At 38.3% G+C, this 16868-nt stretch overlaps 2 protein-coding genes across 7 annotated transcripts; both read right to left on the bottom strand.

The window, feature by feature from the left end:
- Nucleotides 1-1012: 1012 nt before the first annotated feature.
- On the bottom strand, nt 1013-7753 carry LOC103706857 (probable protein ABIL5). 4 transcript variants are annotated; one of them, XM_039125496.1, is made up of 9 exons: nt 6790-7753; nt 6588-6670; nt 6233-6380; nt 3320-3419; nt 2950-2986; nt 2692-2813; nt 1981-2069; nt 1550-1653; nt 1013-1446 (listed from the first exon to the last, which is right to left on the bottom strand). In XM_039125496.1, coding segments are annotated over exons 1-9 (861 nt in total). In that variant the 5' UTR covers nt 6967-7753; the 3' UTR covers nt 1013-1445. The 4 variants fall into 4 exon arrangements, with proteins under 4 accessions (XP_038981424.1, XP_038981423.1, XP_038981426.1 ...); XM_039125495.1 differs by having other exon boundaries at nt 1013-1653; XM_039125498.1 differs by lacking the exon at nt 1981-2069.
- A 142-nt stretch (nt 7754-7895) lies between these two features.
- Nucleotides 7896-15911, bottom strand: LOC103706856. 3 transcript variants are annotated; one of them, XR_005511444.1, is made up of 4 exons: nt 15324-15911; nt 9365-9445; nt 8886-9194; nt 8368-8502 (listed from the first exon to the last, which is right to left on the bottom strand). XR_005511444.1 is itself a non-coding variant. In XM_008791107.4 (3 exons), the coding sequence occupies exons 1-3, from the start codon at nt 15700-15702 to the stop codon at nt 8087-8089; spliced, it is 876 nt and encodes a 291-aa protein (XP_008789329.1). In that variant the 5' UTR covers nt 15703-15904; the 3' UTR covers nt 7896-8086. The 3 variants fall into 3 exon arrangements, 2 of the variants coding, with proteins under 2 accessions (XP_008789329.1, XP_038981422.1); XM_008791107.4 differs by lacking the exon at nt 8886-9194 and having other exon boundaries at nt 7896-8502; nt 15324-15904; XM_039125494.1 differs by having other exon boundaries at nt 8066-9194.
- Nucleotides 15912-16868: the final 957 nt, after the last annotated feature.

The following is a 16868-nucleotide window of genomic DNA, read 5'->3' as shown; positions in this document are numbered from 1 at the left end:
AATTTAATAGTAGACTGTGGAACAGACGGAGACACTAAATTTCATGAAAACATCCTAATGAACCTACATTTGGAAGTTTGCTTATCTCCTTCTCAGTTAATGAAATCTACCGATGCTTATCATATATCACAGATTTTATATGATGTAAAATTTTCCATAAATTACCAGAACACATCCTAATCACCCAGAGTGGGGCCCAATGACCAACCTTTGGCATCAAAGTGACTGATAACCAATATTTGGCATCATGAGAGTGGGTGTAATAGGGAATAATTTTGCCAGAAGCTCCATTACAGAGTCCAGGCCTAAGCATTAAAGGAGAAGCTATGGAACGGCGAAACCTGTAATAGGATTCCATTCAGATTGCAGGCTGCAAATCACCTGCTTGAAGCCAGAATTACTAGTAATGATTGCCCAGCCAAATGGCAGTTGATAATTCAATTTGAATTGAATAATTCAACAAATTCCAGGTTCATTTATATTCTTTTGATTTTGAGTTTACAATAAGAAATAAGTAAATTGATGATCACCTTTTTCCCCCTTTAAACCTTTAGTGTTGAAGTAGATGATTGTGAACACTGTTATATTCTTTTAATATTTCCAAAATCAATTTTAGATGGTATACACTATTTAGAGATTTGATGAAAACAAATTTTTGAAATCAATTCTGAGTCATAATGAAACTAGTCTAGAAGATGTCAAGTTTTCTCCAAGAAAAGAGCTTGCATGTTTCCAACATCAATAACACATAACCAAGACTTGTTTTCTGGTCAGGCATACTTAGGCTTTTACTTCAATATTCAACATTCATGCAGGATCTCTTGGCCATTGGAAAGCTTACCTATATCTTCAGCTCATTTCTGAAGTGTAAAATAAGCGGAAGATCCAATTGCATCTTTGGTCTATTATCACTACCTCTCAGTCAATTCACCTACTAGGAGTTGTGTAGCTCGTTACATGTTTCATATCAAACTCACATTTACATGATCATCGAACCACATATTACGTTAGATCTGAGACAATTTAATTACTTTCAGCAAAATAGATGGAACATTACATTAGGCTAGAGTTTCTTTCCAAGCTAATTGGTATGGGGCAGTTATTCACTTACAGAGACTGGAATCGCACTTGTTTAGGACAGGAATTAGGCATAAGAAACATGGGATAGCAGGTCCCAGAGATGCTTCTTAGTATTTGATCCATGCATTGGCAGAAAGTGAACTGGGGCTCGTCCCAGTGGCTGCAAGACTCGCACCCCTCTGCTTAGCATCCAGAAGCTCCGGGTTCGATTCTTGGATGATGCATCCCAAAAAACTGAACCTGGATGATTAGTGCAGGTGGGTCTCCATTCCTTTCTCTCTCTCAAAAAAAAGGTGCCTCGATAGAAAAGAAAATAGAATCATTCATTTTGTTGAGTCGAACATGGATCCAAATTCTTCAAAACTTCTGCACCATATATCATAAACATGTTTTAGCTATATGTAAAAGCAGTAAAAAGGAATATGTCCGCAAACTAGAGTTCTATGTTTTTGATTAAAAATATTGTCACCATCCTTTTCTATGACTTCTTGCACTCGTCCGTAGAAATGACAAGAACTTAATCCCTTGCAGGGACTTCTTCTTCTGGTCCCCACCAAGCAGAAGATGAACATCCTGCATAAAATTCAATTGTCATTATTTAGTATAGTACTCTTTTTCCTTTCTTTACGTAAGCACCTACTACAATATGGTAATGAATGACTCAAGCTTAATCCCATGCAAGACAAAGAAAACTTTCTACCAACATACATAATAGAACCGATAGCATGGTAAATGAAGTGCTCTGCTCATTCAACAATTGTAATGCAGTCTTGGAACATAGACTGAATTTTTCTTTGTTGAATTGTTTATGCTCTTGCTCCTGATCACTCATTATAAGATAGAAATAATATTCATCTGGATAAGGATAGTGAAGTTGTCCAAAGAAAAGTAAGATCTTACATCCGTGTAGGACCCAAATGAAGAATTGGATGGCTTTGAAAGTATAGATGGGCCTTCAAGAACTGGGATAGCTGTGCTGGATGTTATTCCTGGAAAGCAAAAAGAGTCAATACTTCAAATCAAGGTTTATTCTCTTGGTATTGGACCCCATACCGGTGCCACACTAGCAAAATATTGGTACGGTATGATGCAGAATTTTTTTAGCATACCGAATATCGATACGCCACCCGTACTGGGTATCGATATCGAACTGGTATAGTACGATATACCCACTCCACTCCAAAATAAACCAGTTGCCTTTTCTAGTTAAATATGAATTAATGGGTATGTGTTCCTACAACAAATATCGAACTATAAAGAGCCAGAACAGCTCTGTCAAAAAAAAAAAAGAAAAAAAGAAAACGAAAACTCACTACATTCTACCATGATGTGAAAGACAAATAAATAAATAAATAAATAAAAACATGTACTGAATTGCTGTGGTGGATTTCCACCGGTTTGCTCAAAAATAAATAAATAAATGTGAATCTGGTTTATGGCTCAAGTGCACTTGGAATGCAGGTAAAAGTCTATGTGAGACTTGAACAATGAATCCAAAAATAAACTATACTATGGGAATATGCACATTGTCCTGCAAATGGCTCAGGCTTCTTTAGAACTCCAACAAGAAAACTGACAGGTCATTTTGTCTAGATTCACTAGTTTGCTTACCTGAACCCAAATTTGGAAGCTTGACACTATCACCTGCAACAGAGACCGGAGGACAAATGGCCACTGCCAACTGATCTTTCTTACCAGGTGTTTCAGATGCCTTTTTATCAGCAGCCTCATTTCTGTGCATGCATGTATTCAGTTAGATTCTTGACATATCTTTTTTTTTTAAATTAATAGCACTTATGGAATGTAAATTGAGCTTTAGAACTTGGGGAATTAAGAAAAACACAGAGAGAACTGAGAAGTAAAGGAAACCTGGAGATACCACTCGACTTTTCAGGATGCTGAGCCACTGTTCAAAGAAAAATATTTTGATGACATACAAGTATAATGAAGTTCGAAAAAAACAAATTCACAGCTTATCATTAATATAGTACCGGACTGTATGAAAATAATAAAACATTCTTACAGATTTTTTTTCTTTTTTTGTTTTTTTCCTTTACTGTGCAACACAATTTCAGCAGATTAAAAGGTGATGATTCTGTTACAATAATTGGTCTCATATGAGTTTTCAAACTAAAACTACAAGATCAATATGCTGAACTCATAATTATTGGTAGAGATGGCACTGTTCAGAATTTAATTATAAAAAAAAGGCATCAAAAATGGATAGAAGATAGCTTACATGGTGAGAGATAATGCTGGTGATGCCGTGGCAACTTGGCACTCCATCGCACGGCAGAGAGCTTGAGACTTACAGCATATTGTTGACATGTGAGAAGCCTCTGTGCAGAGGATGCTCATTAGATAATTCATATATTTAAAAGAAGAGATGCATAATTTAATTCGAGTTACAATGAGTTTTCTTGACTTTGTACATGAGACAACTCTGGAATGATGGAAGCGTTTGCCAACCTAAGAAAAATAGGAGGTACATCATGCCGTCTATGTTACAGATGTAGTAATACTATTGCCATGAGATATAGATAAACTAACTAGATGCGATAATGTTCTAACCAAATTATCATATGATGATATCTATGATCATATCTGATTTTTTGATGAGCTCATATGACTTGAGCTTTTTTCTGCATGATCGATGGGATATAAGCCGAAATTTATATAGAATCTTCCTAGATGTTCTTTTTGTTGATGAAAAACCTGAGAGCAAGAACTGTTACTGAGGTGACAGCACTGAAGAATATGATTTTAAAAGAAAAATATCTCTCTTGTGTCCTTATGACCAATAAAAGAACAAATATGTTAAAGTTCTTCGCACCACTAAGGACTCTATGCAGACTTGTGCGAACATGTGTTTAGTCCTGCATTGCCCATGCACTAGGTATATCATAGATATTTATATAGGGCTAAAGAACCCAAATAATACCTTCCAACTAGTTTTTTTGGATGATGTCCTAAGTTGTCACAAACTGGTGTTAGAACATATCCGACCCATGGCCCGTGTGAACCAAAGGGCACTACAGCACAAGTCCATTGGGGCTGACCATGAGCCAATCACCGTGTCTATGATTGGATTTATGATACTTGTGAATGAAGTTGCATGGATTTAGACCCTTAGCGCGGCGACAATGCTGGGACTTAAACGAGAGGAGTATATGAAGATTCATGCGGATGTATTTAGTCCCACAAAGGTTATGGATTGGGTAGATATTGGATACTTATACAGAGACAAGGAACCTCAAAGTTTGAAAGTGTCACGACCCAAGATCTCACACAAAAAGACTAACCAGATGGTATTTTTTGGGTTTCTTAGTCCTGTATAAATACCCAAGATCTCTCCGGTGAATAACCGATGTGGGACTAAACACGCCCGCAGGGATCCTCACATACTCCTTCTGTTTAAGCCCCAACATTCTTGTCGGGCTAAGAGTTCAAATCCATTCAAATCTAATCACAAGCACCATGATCGACTTGTGGTGAGCCTCAATAAGCCTATGCTACAGTGTCTCCTAGTCCACATGAGCCATAGATTGGATCCGCTCCGATATTATTATATCACAACCTAGGACCTCATCCAGAATAGCTAGTAGAAAAATATTTTTTTAGATTTCTTAGTCCTATATAAATACGCAAGATTTCTCTGACAAATAACCAATGCGGGACTAGACACACGCCTGCACGGATCCTTATAAAAAGCCTTAAGTAAGTTAAGTTTCGAGAATGAAACTCTTTTAAGAAGAGGAGAATGTGAAGAATCGATCCAACAGACCCGACCTAGAATTGGATGGGCCCAGTCATGCTAGGCATATCCCATGCATGATAGTATTGGGTAGCAACTCCCAAAGGGAGTCGTATTTTTCAACAATTCTCGGTGGCAGTTGATCATCCAGTCCTGAAGAAGTCGAAAGAAAAACCTTCCCTTCCCTTGAAGGGTCCATTGCCGCCAGCTACAAGCCCTTCTTCTTGTTTTCTTAGAGGTTCCCTCACTTGAGCTCGTTGGAATCCCGATCACCAAGCTCGTTGAAGCCAAGGTAAAACCCCGATCTCTCTTCTCTTTACTTTCTCTACCTTCTTTAGGCTTGAATCACTACCACCCGCTGAAAGATTTGCCAAAAATTGACCAAGAAAACTCCCTATCGCTCCTCGACCAGCTTTCCTTCTCTTTTTTTTGGCTATCATCATTATTGCCATTTGTCGCCGAAATCCTTATCTCTCCTCGTCGACCCATGACTAGACAATGGTTGTTCAAAAACTACTAAAGAATGCAAGGACTATTTACCTCTTTCACATTGAATCCTCAAAATTCAACTGCATGAACCAGTTAAACTTATTCAAATCATTCAAAGTCCAATTAACTAATATTCAATAATTTTAATAGTATTAAAAATTTAGACAAAAAATGGTGGTCCTGCGATATGCGGCGGCATAACAGACAACAGTGCAGCCCATGGTCTGACAACAGTTGGCAGCAGAACAGCCGACAGCAGCAGCGACCGGGCAAAAAGAGGCACAAGGATCGGTCCAATACTACAGCCGAACAGAGGATCCTTTGGCTCGGTCGATTTCGGGTCCCATCCCGCTCGTCGGCGGCTGGGGCTCCGTTGTCTGGTCATGGGTCGACGAGGAGAGACCAAAAGTTTCAGCGGCGAATGCCAGCAAGGGTGGCAGCCGAAAATGATAAGGAAAGCAAGGCCGGTAATAGGGGTGGAAAATAGGATCAAATCTCTCAGCCAGTGGCAACGAGCCGGAATTCCGACGGGCACAGGTGAGGGAACCTCTGGGAAACCAAGAAGAAGAAAGGCTTGTAGCCGGCAACGACGGACGCTTCAAGAGGAGAGGAGGCTTTAAATGGAGGGTTCCCCTCGACTTCAGAACCCATCGGGAGTGTCGAAAAATCCGACTCCCATCGGGAGTCCGTGGAAAAATCCGATTGTCTATTTAGATCGGGCCTTCACAGACTATGTCAGAGTTCCAACCCAGGGATGAGAAATGACTGCATTAAATGCTTCCTTATCGATTCATTGGGCCTGGGTCCAACGCATCTAAATCTTTATCCATTTTATCCTGGCTACTATCTATGTATGGATGCACCAAAGTTTAGCTGCTGATGAATTTGAGCAGATGACTATTAACTGACCTGTTTTAAGCAATCAATCTTTTGCTCTGTTTGCAAAACCTCGATATTGCCCTGGAGTTGGTGCTCAAGCTTGGAGGAAACATTGCCCAGATGATCGACCACAGCTACGATTGCATGACAAATGTAGCTCTTTGTGTTCTCCAACTCTCTTCCCATGTTAACAAACAAGAGAATATCACGTTCCGGATGTTATTATGCCATTGTACGTTGGAATAAATTAATGGCATCAACCAAGATAGTAGAGAAGCATATCAGAGTCAACATTAATCACCTCTATCAAGAAAAGAAAAAAAAAAGATCGAATTTCCTGGAAAGAAAATAACAGAACGTATTGTTCTGAAGTAGATGAGCTTACATTGTTCCATGCCCGGTCTTTAGAAACGTATTCTCGCAGTAATCTGCTGCCTGGTGGAGTTGAGAGCGCAGGTCCTTCAGTTCCTGCACTTGGTATCGAGTAACTACTTCATTGTGAGCTCAAGTCATCATGCATTCATAAATTTTTTTTAGGAAAAATGGAAATATAAGAGAGAAAGGAGGGAGAATCAGAGGTCATCAACCAGTAGAGCTTGCTGGAAGCGATCAGCCTCTGTTCCCGGTTCTTCTGGGTTTAAGAAGGACGGGGACTTTGGGAGCGGCATTGCAGAGACAGGGGCTGCCTCCTGCTTCTCCTTCCCCTTCTCCATCTCTATCTCTCCTGAGAGATTTTGTCCCTCCTCCCCCTCCTCCTGCCTCATTATGGTGCAAGAAGAGAAAGCAAGTAATGGTGGTTGTGTCTGAAAGCCTGATAGGAGAGTGAGTTTGAATGGTACAAAGTTAGAAGGATACAGAGGCGCAGAACATGACGAGATGTTCTCAAGGCCCGTGAACTCGTTCTCTCATTCAAGGAATGGAACAAGGAGCATCGTGCTACAGTAGCCATGTTCGCTCGGCCTTTTACCTTTTCCATTTCCCACGGCTGTTACTTCGTGTTGACGTAGTACGATCCCCAACTAACAAAGTGGAGAAGGAGAGGGGAATTGTTTGGATTAAACCGTGAAGGACGTCAGGAGAACTGCTAGTTTCAATGTGGGTCTTTTTTTTTTTTTTTTTTTGCTTTTGACTGCTCGAGCATGGGGACATGGAATAACCCCATTTCATGTCAGTCTCCAGCTTTAAGTATAGAAATATCACAATCATTTGCTACAAAGAAAAGGAAATCGTATGCTGCATTAGTACTGCTGCGAGCTCTGCGCTAGCCAGAACGCAACCTGAGTTCTTGTTATTCCAATTTGTGTTGGACCCACGAGTTTATATGTAACGCAATCTGGACAGCAAATTAATTGTATGGATTGCATCCAAAAATCGTAACATCAGATTGTCCCAAACCACATGCCTCACCTATCAACATAATGTCATGAGTGGCACGTTCAAAAACAAAATCATATTAGCAATCACACTGCAAGTTAAATCATGAAAGAAGTGAGGATCTTGCAGTAACAACAAATAAGAAATAGTTGCCAAAGTTCTATAGTTGCCACGCCATTGCACTAATGAACATGGCTTAGTACAAGCATTATGCAACTTCAAGCTTGAATCACATAGAACAGTCGTTACTCACGGATTTTATTCCTTCCCACTGACAGCTCATACTCAAAACAGCTGCGCATCTCAAACAAATGGAGGCTCAATCTGAAGGGTCATATGAATTCCAAATTCTTTTGTATGGATGTGTATCTAAATTCACCACTCAGTATATTACAGCAGAAACGATGGTGATTTTGCATAATTACAATCTAAACCAACTGGAAATTTTGGAAAAAGAATTAAAAAATAAAGCCGACAAGGAACAATTTACAGAATTCCAAATGACAAACTTCACCCTCTTTGCAGGTTAGAGTCGGTCAGAATTGGTTCAGCCGCCTCTAGAAAAAAATCAGGCTCTTCTTCTTCATCAGAAGAAAGGAGGGAAGATCCCATCCATGCCTTAAAACCTTCATTCACACGCCTCTCCATTTCTGGTGTCACTTCTCTGGCTGATTCCAACATCTCCAATCCAAGGTTTCGCCCCGCATACTCACCCTCATCAAGGATCACTGCTGCTTTTCTTCTCAGAAAGAAGGCAGTACCACCATACAAGATTACCAGACCCCAAGAGGCAATCTCATAACACCAGAAGAGCGGGACAGAGCAACTACTCCCTAATGTGAGGAGGCTTGATCCAAGAAATAGTGCAAGAAGACCAAAGATCACGGCAAACACAACATTGAGTATTGATAGACAACGTACCCCACCTACAAGATTATGTTACAATTTAGAAAATGGTTATGTTTTGACTACAGGTACAAAAGAAATCAATTTCATTGTGGGGGAGCAAACATGTTGCTAATTTACTTTGCATCACTCCACACAGGTATTTGGATCACAATTCACATGCAATGCAACAGGATTGGATTTTTGGCAAATTTTTTTATTGGGCCCAACCATAGAAGTAAGATTTTAGCAGCATGAGATAAATTCCAATCACAATTCAGATGCAACACCACAGGATTGGATTTTTGACAAACTTTTTAATTGGGCCCAACCACAGAAGTAAGATTTTTGCATGAGATGCATCCCAAAACAAAATACATTTTGATAATTCATTTAGCAATGCAACTCAGCACCGTGTCCTCACCTCCTAGTGGAAAAAGAGTTGATCAGAGTTGATCAAAATGGTTAGAATTGAACAATCTGTCTCAAATGTTATACCAAGCCTGATCCGAGTACGACTGGATTAGGAAAAAGTAAATGAATAATGTGAACATAATGAATAATGTGAACATAGAAATTGGAGTTCCAAAAAAAATAGGCAAAACAAGCATCATGACTACCTTATCTTTATCGCCAACAGGACAGACTAGAAACCACTTGCAACCTTCAAGAACATAATAACACCACAAGAGTTGAAAGATCATAAGATTAACTCTTTTGCAATCCCACTTTGCTGTTTACAGGAAAGGAAACAGCGGGGGGAAATATTCAAACCCAGAGAATAAAACTACACAACATAAATACGAACTGCAGACATACTTTAAGCTACATCCATCATCTAGCAAACAAGGAAAAAAATAATATCAAGACATCTGCATTACTATGAGAGCAACATCACCATACCTCTCTTCGATGCACAATAGTTATTTTCAACTACCTTGAGGCATATGTGTCTTCTTGGAGCAGAATAAGCAACAGCTATTCCTGCAGCATAATTAACCATGAAATCAATAACAAATTCAGAACAACAAAGATAAAACCACAATTAAATGGTATTTATTTCTTGTCTTTCGTTATAAACAACATAAAGTAATAAAATGAGACAGTGCCACATAAAACAGATAAGCAACAGCCACCACAGAAAAAGAACACATTCAGAAACTCCAAAGGAAAAAGTCACAGAACCAATTGTAACCTGTTTTTTAATATATAAATAGAAAAATCTAGATGAAAGAGTGGCGCATGACAAGTAAAATCTAGATATACCAATTTTTTTTAGAGCCACATCTTGATATAAACTTCACAGTACAGGACTTTATTATTCTCAGCAATTAATGGCATGGGTTATTTTACAATAAGAATTGTTTGATTAATCATCTTAGCTCAATTCAACCATTAATACAGCCCTCAAACATTGTCCCAGCTATTTGGGCTTAACTTTATAGATCCTCATTCACCTAACGTTTCTTTTTAGGCTACCTCTGACTTGAGCCTTTTATATTCTTTTCACAAACCACAACTTCCATTCATGTCATCTTATGTCTCCCCGTCCCTTCTTAATTCATTTAACAAAGGTGGAAGCAACCCTCCTTATTGGAGCCCCCTTCAAATCTTCATCATATGTGAGTATACCATATTAATTGGTTCCCAATCACTTCAGTTTTAAATGGAACAGCTCCTACCTATGTTACTTGGACATTTCAACCCAGATTTCCCACACCCAGAACTTGGAAATGTGAATTGGTGTGAAAATTGAACATGTGTCAATTAGAAGAACCTCTTAGAGATTAAAGGATATGAAACTCGGATACATGCCCACACTCCACACTCATGCTCAGTCCATATAACATAAACTCAGATAGCTCCTCAATATATACATTCCTCACTCTAATTTTTTCTAGTTTTACAGCATTTCCGTCTCAATGTTTTTGTTTAAATGCTTTATCCAACTGGTTTTCCCAGACCTTTTCTATTGCCCGACATTCTGAGCTATAAAATATTCTAGGCCTTATTATCATTCTATAAATTTTCCTCTTATATTGCAAGATAACTTTGATTACATAATACCTCAAAAGCAGCTATGCACATGCAGGCCGATTAACATTCATGCATGTGCACACATTAGATTTTGGCACGTGAGCCGCGCATGAGATAGAAGGGATGAATGTGATCTTCTATCCAGTTAATGGTTTAGATTGCAAATGTATTGGGATCCGGGATCACCAATTTTTTGAGATACGTAATTTTTGTTTTCAGATGCAACTATTTTGGATCTACAGCCTTAATTGTTTTGAGATATACATTTTTTGTTTTTTGTTTTTTTCAAATTAGTTTCCTTACTGAAATTTGAGAGTCCAGGTTTTCCAAAAGAGGAAATAGATGCTACGATCTCGAAAACTCTGTTTTTTTCTCCCTTTCATGGCATGTTAACCACAAACGGGCATATATGTAATACATATTTATACATCCATACATATTATATATATATATATATATATATGAAAAATATGAGTGAACACAATGTTTATACTGCATGAGACATAGAGGCTAGCCTCAAATATTAGACTGTAGGCCTTCGCCATTACATAGTAGTATTTATGGGTGTGTGTGTGTTCATTATTTTGTATAATAAATATTAAGCAATGAAACTGATTGCTTTGTGGAATCTTGTCTATCAATCTTAATTAGGGCCTCATATTCATTTTTATTTTGCATTAAATTATTTCATATGTTCAGTTTCTGTGACAAAAGATCTTCCTTCAACAATCAAATCATAATAAAGTTAAACGAAAATAAAGTATACGGTGTTTTAAAGATACCAAAATTTGTTAATCAAGAAAACAAGCATTAGTGACTAACAATATATCTAAAGGATATGCAGGCATGCTAAACCCATCCACAGCTCTACCAAAATTGCATACTTTAGCATTACAAACACAAAACAGTCAAAAATCCTTTTGCTTCTTTAAGAGAGAAGTTAGGGTTAATTATTTGGTAGGGTCAAATATGAATTTATATCTAAATTAATTTTTTTATGAGATATACAAGTCTAGTTTAGGTTCAAATTATTCATTAGATCAAAATCATATGTCTATAAATCAGACAAAGTGAAGAGTATTGTAATGGAAGAAGCTTTGCCATATCAAATCCTAATAACCAGTTGCACCACTATTGCTACAAAACTCACACCACCTACATGTGATATTTCAGGTTAAAGCTTGAAATTGATACTTAAAACAAAAGTTGAAATGCATAATATGAATGGGATTTGGGTCGAGCTAATTGGCTAGGATAGTTAGATTTGCAACACAGCTCATGCATTTTCTCCATTGAAGCTCTTCCATCTTCGCAATTTGATGTAATATCTTCTATTTCAAATTAAATACAGTACCTAGCTCTAATTAGGCAAATAAAATTTGCTACTTATTGATTCTTATACAAAGCTCAATATTACATAAGATGTGGCCCTAAATAGAGGTGGGATGAGGGTTGATGGTTATGGTTGTGGTTATGGCTGTGGTTATTGATTTTTCTGAACTTTTTTATAGAACAAGGGAAGGGAGACCAGCCCATATTACAATGACCTAGGTCCAAATACTTTGGGTTGCACCACCCTAGGCTTGAACCTAGAGCCACCACTTATTAGCCAGAAGGGTTTGAACATTGTGGCACAAATAGCTTCTTATAAAGAATTTGTTCTAAGACTAAAACAACAAATAAGATCATGTAGACACAGAGCAAGATCTAGTTATTTTGTGATTTTTTAAATGAAAATCTCTACTATATATAATGCAAAAGTCCCAGAGTCTAGCACGCATTTGGCCTTCAAAGACTCGCACAAAGTATTTTATTATTATGTAATTCCAATAGCCTAGGTTCTAATGAGCATTGTTCTCCCTCTTTCCCTCATCAATCTTAACTTTCCTACCTTTTCAGGTAAAATTAATACACCCATCTATCATGTGCCTCACTAATCATGGCCCTCGCCAAAAGCTTTTACATTTTGTTTCCACATATTCATCTTATCCTTCTATCATCTAATCATGGCCATTCATTAAATGCTCTTTTTGTTCACCTACATGAATCGCATATGTCGCATTCTAGTGTTACATTAATGCAGAGAACACTCACCTTCAAAAATTTGATGTCTCATTAAAAGAGTAGAATTTGGTGAAGGTGAGCTCATGGGAACAAAAATGCCAATGGGGACCATGATTGTGAAATAGGTTTTCGGAGGGAATGAGAAAACCAATGGGGTCAAACCATCAAATAACAAACTATTCTTGTCTGCACGGGCAACAAGATAAGAGGTATTTTTTTGTAGAAAAGGCTAAGCAGTTACTAAGATCACATTATACAATTCAAGAGCCTCCCCATTTGGATGGATGTTTGTCTTTATAAAAGGAAACAATGATCTTGATTAGAACATAATGGAGGAATAAATGGAGATGAGCTACTTGTAAGGGATCAATAGAGAAACTAGAAGGATTTGCCCCAATCTAGAAGGCTTCGTTTGGCATTTTTTTAACTTGCGGTACAGAAGGAGGGACATGAGAGCTCGAAGCCTGGAGCAATAAGCATAAATAGGAATCTTGATAGCTAGTGGGAGGGGTGGCATGGCTCTCCCTTGGACCCGCCCCTATGGCTCCTGACTGGTCTTGGAACACAGACCATTTACTAGGATACAAACCCACCAAAAATAGTCATAACTGAATCTTAAAATGTTTTACTTCACAAGCAAAGACTTGAATGTGGGCTTAAAATGAACTCCCACACTCCATAGAATGTGGGCATCTTTCCAAGGAAAAATTCACTAAATACAAATCACCAACATGCTACTATAGCCCAACTGCATTACATTCCCTATATGTCAATTTTAAGCCAAAGACTTTCCTTATAAGTAACAATTAACAAGCCTAGAAAATAAGTGGCCATGACATAACCCTTAAATACATGATGACCATATGGCATTCCAAGTTCCCCATATACTTTTTTCTAACGGCCCCATTTGAATATGGGAGGAGATTATTCTTGGATAAATCCTCACCCTTGAGGGTTTTCTTGGAGAGAAGTGAAAAGAGAAAGAGTTTTGATTATGATATGCTAGCCAGCCATTTCATCTCGCTCCCAATTTTTTTGCTGTAAGATATTTTATCTCATAAGTGATTTAGATTATACAAAAAGGGCAGGGATTGGGAGATTGATAGCTGAAATCTTCTTCCTTCTTTCATACTTCTAGAGAGAATCCCACCAGGCATAGATTTTATCAGCAAATTACTCCGACCACCAACTAAAAAAGGCCTAAGTCAATTTTCCAACAACAATCCAGCATCCCTTTCTTAGATGCATTTACAAATGTATGGTATTGTTAAACTGTTTAAGCATTTCCAGATTGTAGAAGGTTAATATATATGAGCTAAGAAAAATTTACCACAAGTGTACTTCCCTGGATAATATTTCATAAGTCCAATAGTTTAATAAGTCGAATATATTCTCCAAAGTCAGATTGTAAAATGGTTTGCTTTAGTGGAATGGGAACTCCACCTCTTCACAATATGTCGATCAATCATTTTCACCATCTTTATACTATTGTATATTCACACCATCTCATTGCTAAGCAATGAGCTAGTATCAACGAGTGTCTTGTTCGAAAGCTTTCTATTAGTTTAGAGACTACCATAAGATGTTGGTTGCAGACATCGATGATTAAAATATTAAATTATTGACTTCAGTTGTTCCTTGCTTTGGCAAGACTAAACACAATCAGCATATGACAATTGCTTCTGCTAGACATTTCCCATGATGACACTATGACTAACCACGCTGACATTAACATCCTCGCTCCAAGCTTTCCCTATACCACAAAAATGTGATGGAGCTTCAAGCTTCAACAACATCATTAGTAAAATCCTCGTTAAGATATCTGACCCACCACCTCATGTTGTTTCATATCTCTCTCATCATAGCCAACCCACTAACCCCATTACATTTCTTATCTTGAACATCGATATATAATGTTATTTGAACATGAGAGTATGAGTTGGATTCTAGCTAGTGCTTGGAAGTACATTGAATCAGATCAATTTCCAGAGATAGGCTATGAGATCTATTAAGATTTACTTCAACAGTTAAATATAATATGTTGATTCTCTGAGGCTTATGTAAAACAAGTATCAGAATTTATCCGAATCTTTACATTTTACGTAACTTTCTAGTAGACTTAAATTCAATTTACAAGTATCATCACAAATGAAACAAATCTTTTAGCTTCACACAGCTCTGTTTTGCTTTCATTACGCCCACTAAGGGGTTATTTGGATGTCCGCATAAATAATCCTTACTCCTTAGAGTTACCTATGTATGGTGGATAGTCAGAACAGATTATCTGTGAGAGAGAAAATTTTAATTCATTCAAGGAAATCTCCAGTCTTCCAGTCCTAAAGCTGGAATACCATCAATCACCTTGAAGAGGAATGGGGGTGTGTGAGGTCGTGTAATTTCAGAGCTTCTTGGTTGCATTGATTCCTTCTCTCTCATTGTTTCCTCTCTCTCTCTCAATTTTCAGTTGTTGGAATAATTTATACAGGGACAACATATTCAGGCATCCAAGCAGGCAGTAAATATAAACTTCTTAACAGAACTACCACCCTGAACCCAATCAATGATGTCCATATGCATGTTCTTGTCAGTATTGCCAATAAATCTCAACAATAAACCGCTCCACAATTTTTGCATTATGTAAAGTAACACCTCTGACATGCCAAGAAATCGCTCGGGATTCAATCAATGTTCTAGAAATTTCACAAAGTTGATAAGAGAATGAAACAAGAAAAAGGAAAGTAACCCAAAGAAGCTGGCTCACCGGCCAGGAGGTAGATGACCGAAGCCAAGAAGACGATCGCCGATGGGATGAAGACAACCATCCAATAATAGTCCGCCGCCTCCTCGTCCGTCAAATAGAATGCGCCGTGGTATCCGTACATATCAGGCTCCTGGGTGGCGTTCATCGGCAGTGCCTGGATCCTGCGGTCCCGGCAGAACGGCCGCTGGCTGGCATCCCCGGGGAAGACGATGCTCGTGCTCACGGAGACAGCGATGACGACAGCAAGGCCGAGCGCCACCGCGAGGGCCGCAGCCAGGGGCCTCTGGAGGCGGCCCCAGGCCTTCTCCTCTTCCCGGAGGCTCTCGTACTCGTGCTTCGGCATGAACGCCTGGCGAAGCGCGTCGCCGATGATCGCCATAAGAAGAGGGAGCAAAACCAAACCCGATCTGGGGATTAGGGTTTCTGGATTCAGAGAGAAAGAACCCTAAGCAAGGCTTCTGCGGGGAGATTCATGGAGCTAGCACGATTCTGGGGTCGACTTCTGACCCTAATTGGAGGGTTTTAGCGCGTGGGAGAGAGGGAAGAAAAATATTCGGGTTTGACGTTTTTTTTTTTTTTTGTTACAATTCGGGTTTTACGTTCGGTTGTCACTTGCTTGCACCAAACAAACTTTCTCCGTTTCTCGTGTCCCGCTAAAGTAAAAAATAATAGAATCTGTGGCCGCTGAAAAATTAACTGATCTTAAACCGCCATAGATATAATGATGCCGGAAAATAAAAATGGGCGGTGCTTGATTATCGCGGCTGGGATCTTCATCAGATGGCAATATCACGACCTAAAATAGTACAGAGCCAAAAAAAAAAAAAATTGACCCAAATATATTCGAAGACTCTTTAATGCCCAAATCAGTATAGTTCTCATAAAACAGAAGAAGAAGGCAATCTCTCATATAGTAAAAATGTTCTCTATTGTTTATCTCTCCTCTTTTGTGTATGTTGGGCGGAGAAGTTTACTTGCCACCAGAAGATGTGAGTATATAAGTCGGTCAAAAATGACTGGTTTTTGATCTGCCACGTGTTAGAGTCGTGGTGTGCTTTGATTAGCTGGTCTTTATGGTGAGTTGTGGCTAATTTGGAGACGTATCAGAATCTATCCTCAGAGAATTTTAAAGTTTAAACTCTAATATTTGATCACTAAAGGTATAAACTATAGTTTGTTTGCAAGCAACAAGTGAGGACGATAAATGTTGCCGCCTTACTTTATTTTCTAAACATATTGAGAAAATTTTTTTGAGCCCCTAATTAGAAGAGAAATTGCTTATGGGTCTGCAAGTTGATATGTTGAAGAAAATATAAATTCTCGTATATTTTTATTAGATCTTAATTTACATACAAGACCTTGAATTTGAAGATCCATATTAAATCCACAAGAGCCAAGTACTCTACCTTATATATATATTGGATCTTGTTTAATTAAACTCTAATCCTGTTTAATTAGAATCTACATTTGACAAGTATCCCTTGAATTTCTTAAATTCTGATGATCTTAGGGGCATTAAGGTAATTTTGCAGTAGTGAAGGATTA

The sequence above is a fragment of the Phoenix dactylifera genome, chromosome 4 (genome assembly GCF_009389715.1).
Source record: "Phoenix dactylifera cultivar Barhee BC4 chromosome 4, palm_55x_up_171113_PBpolish2nd_filt_p, whole genome shotgun sequence".
In the NCBI taxonomy this organism is placed as follows: domain Eukaryota; kingdom Viridiplantae; phylum Streptophyta; class Magnoliopsida; order Arecales; family Arecaceae; genus Phoenix; species Phoenix dactylifera.
This window is presented reverse-complemented; position numbering and strand designations above follow the sequence as displayed.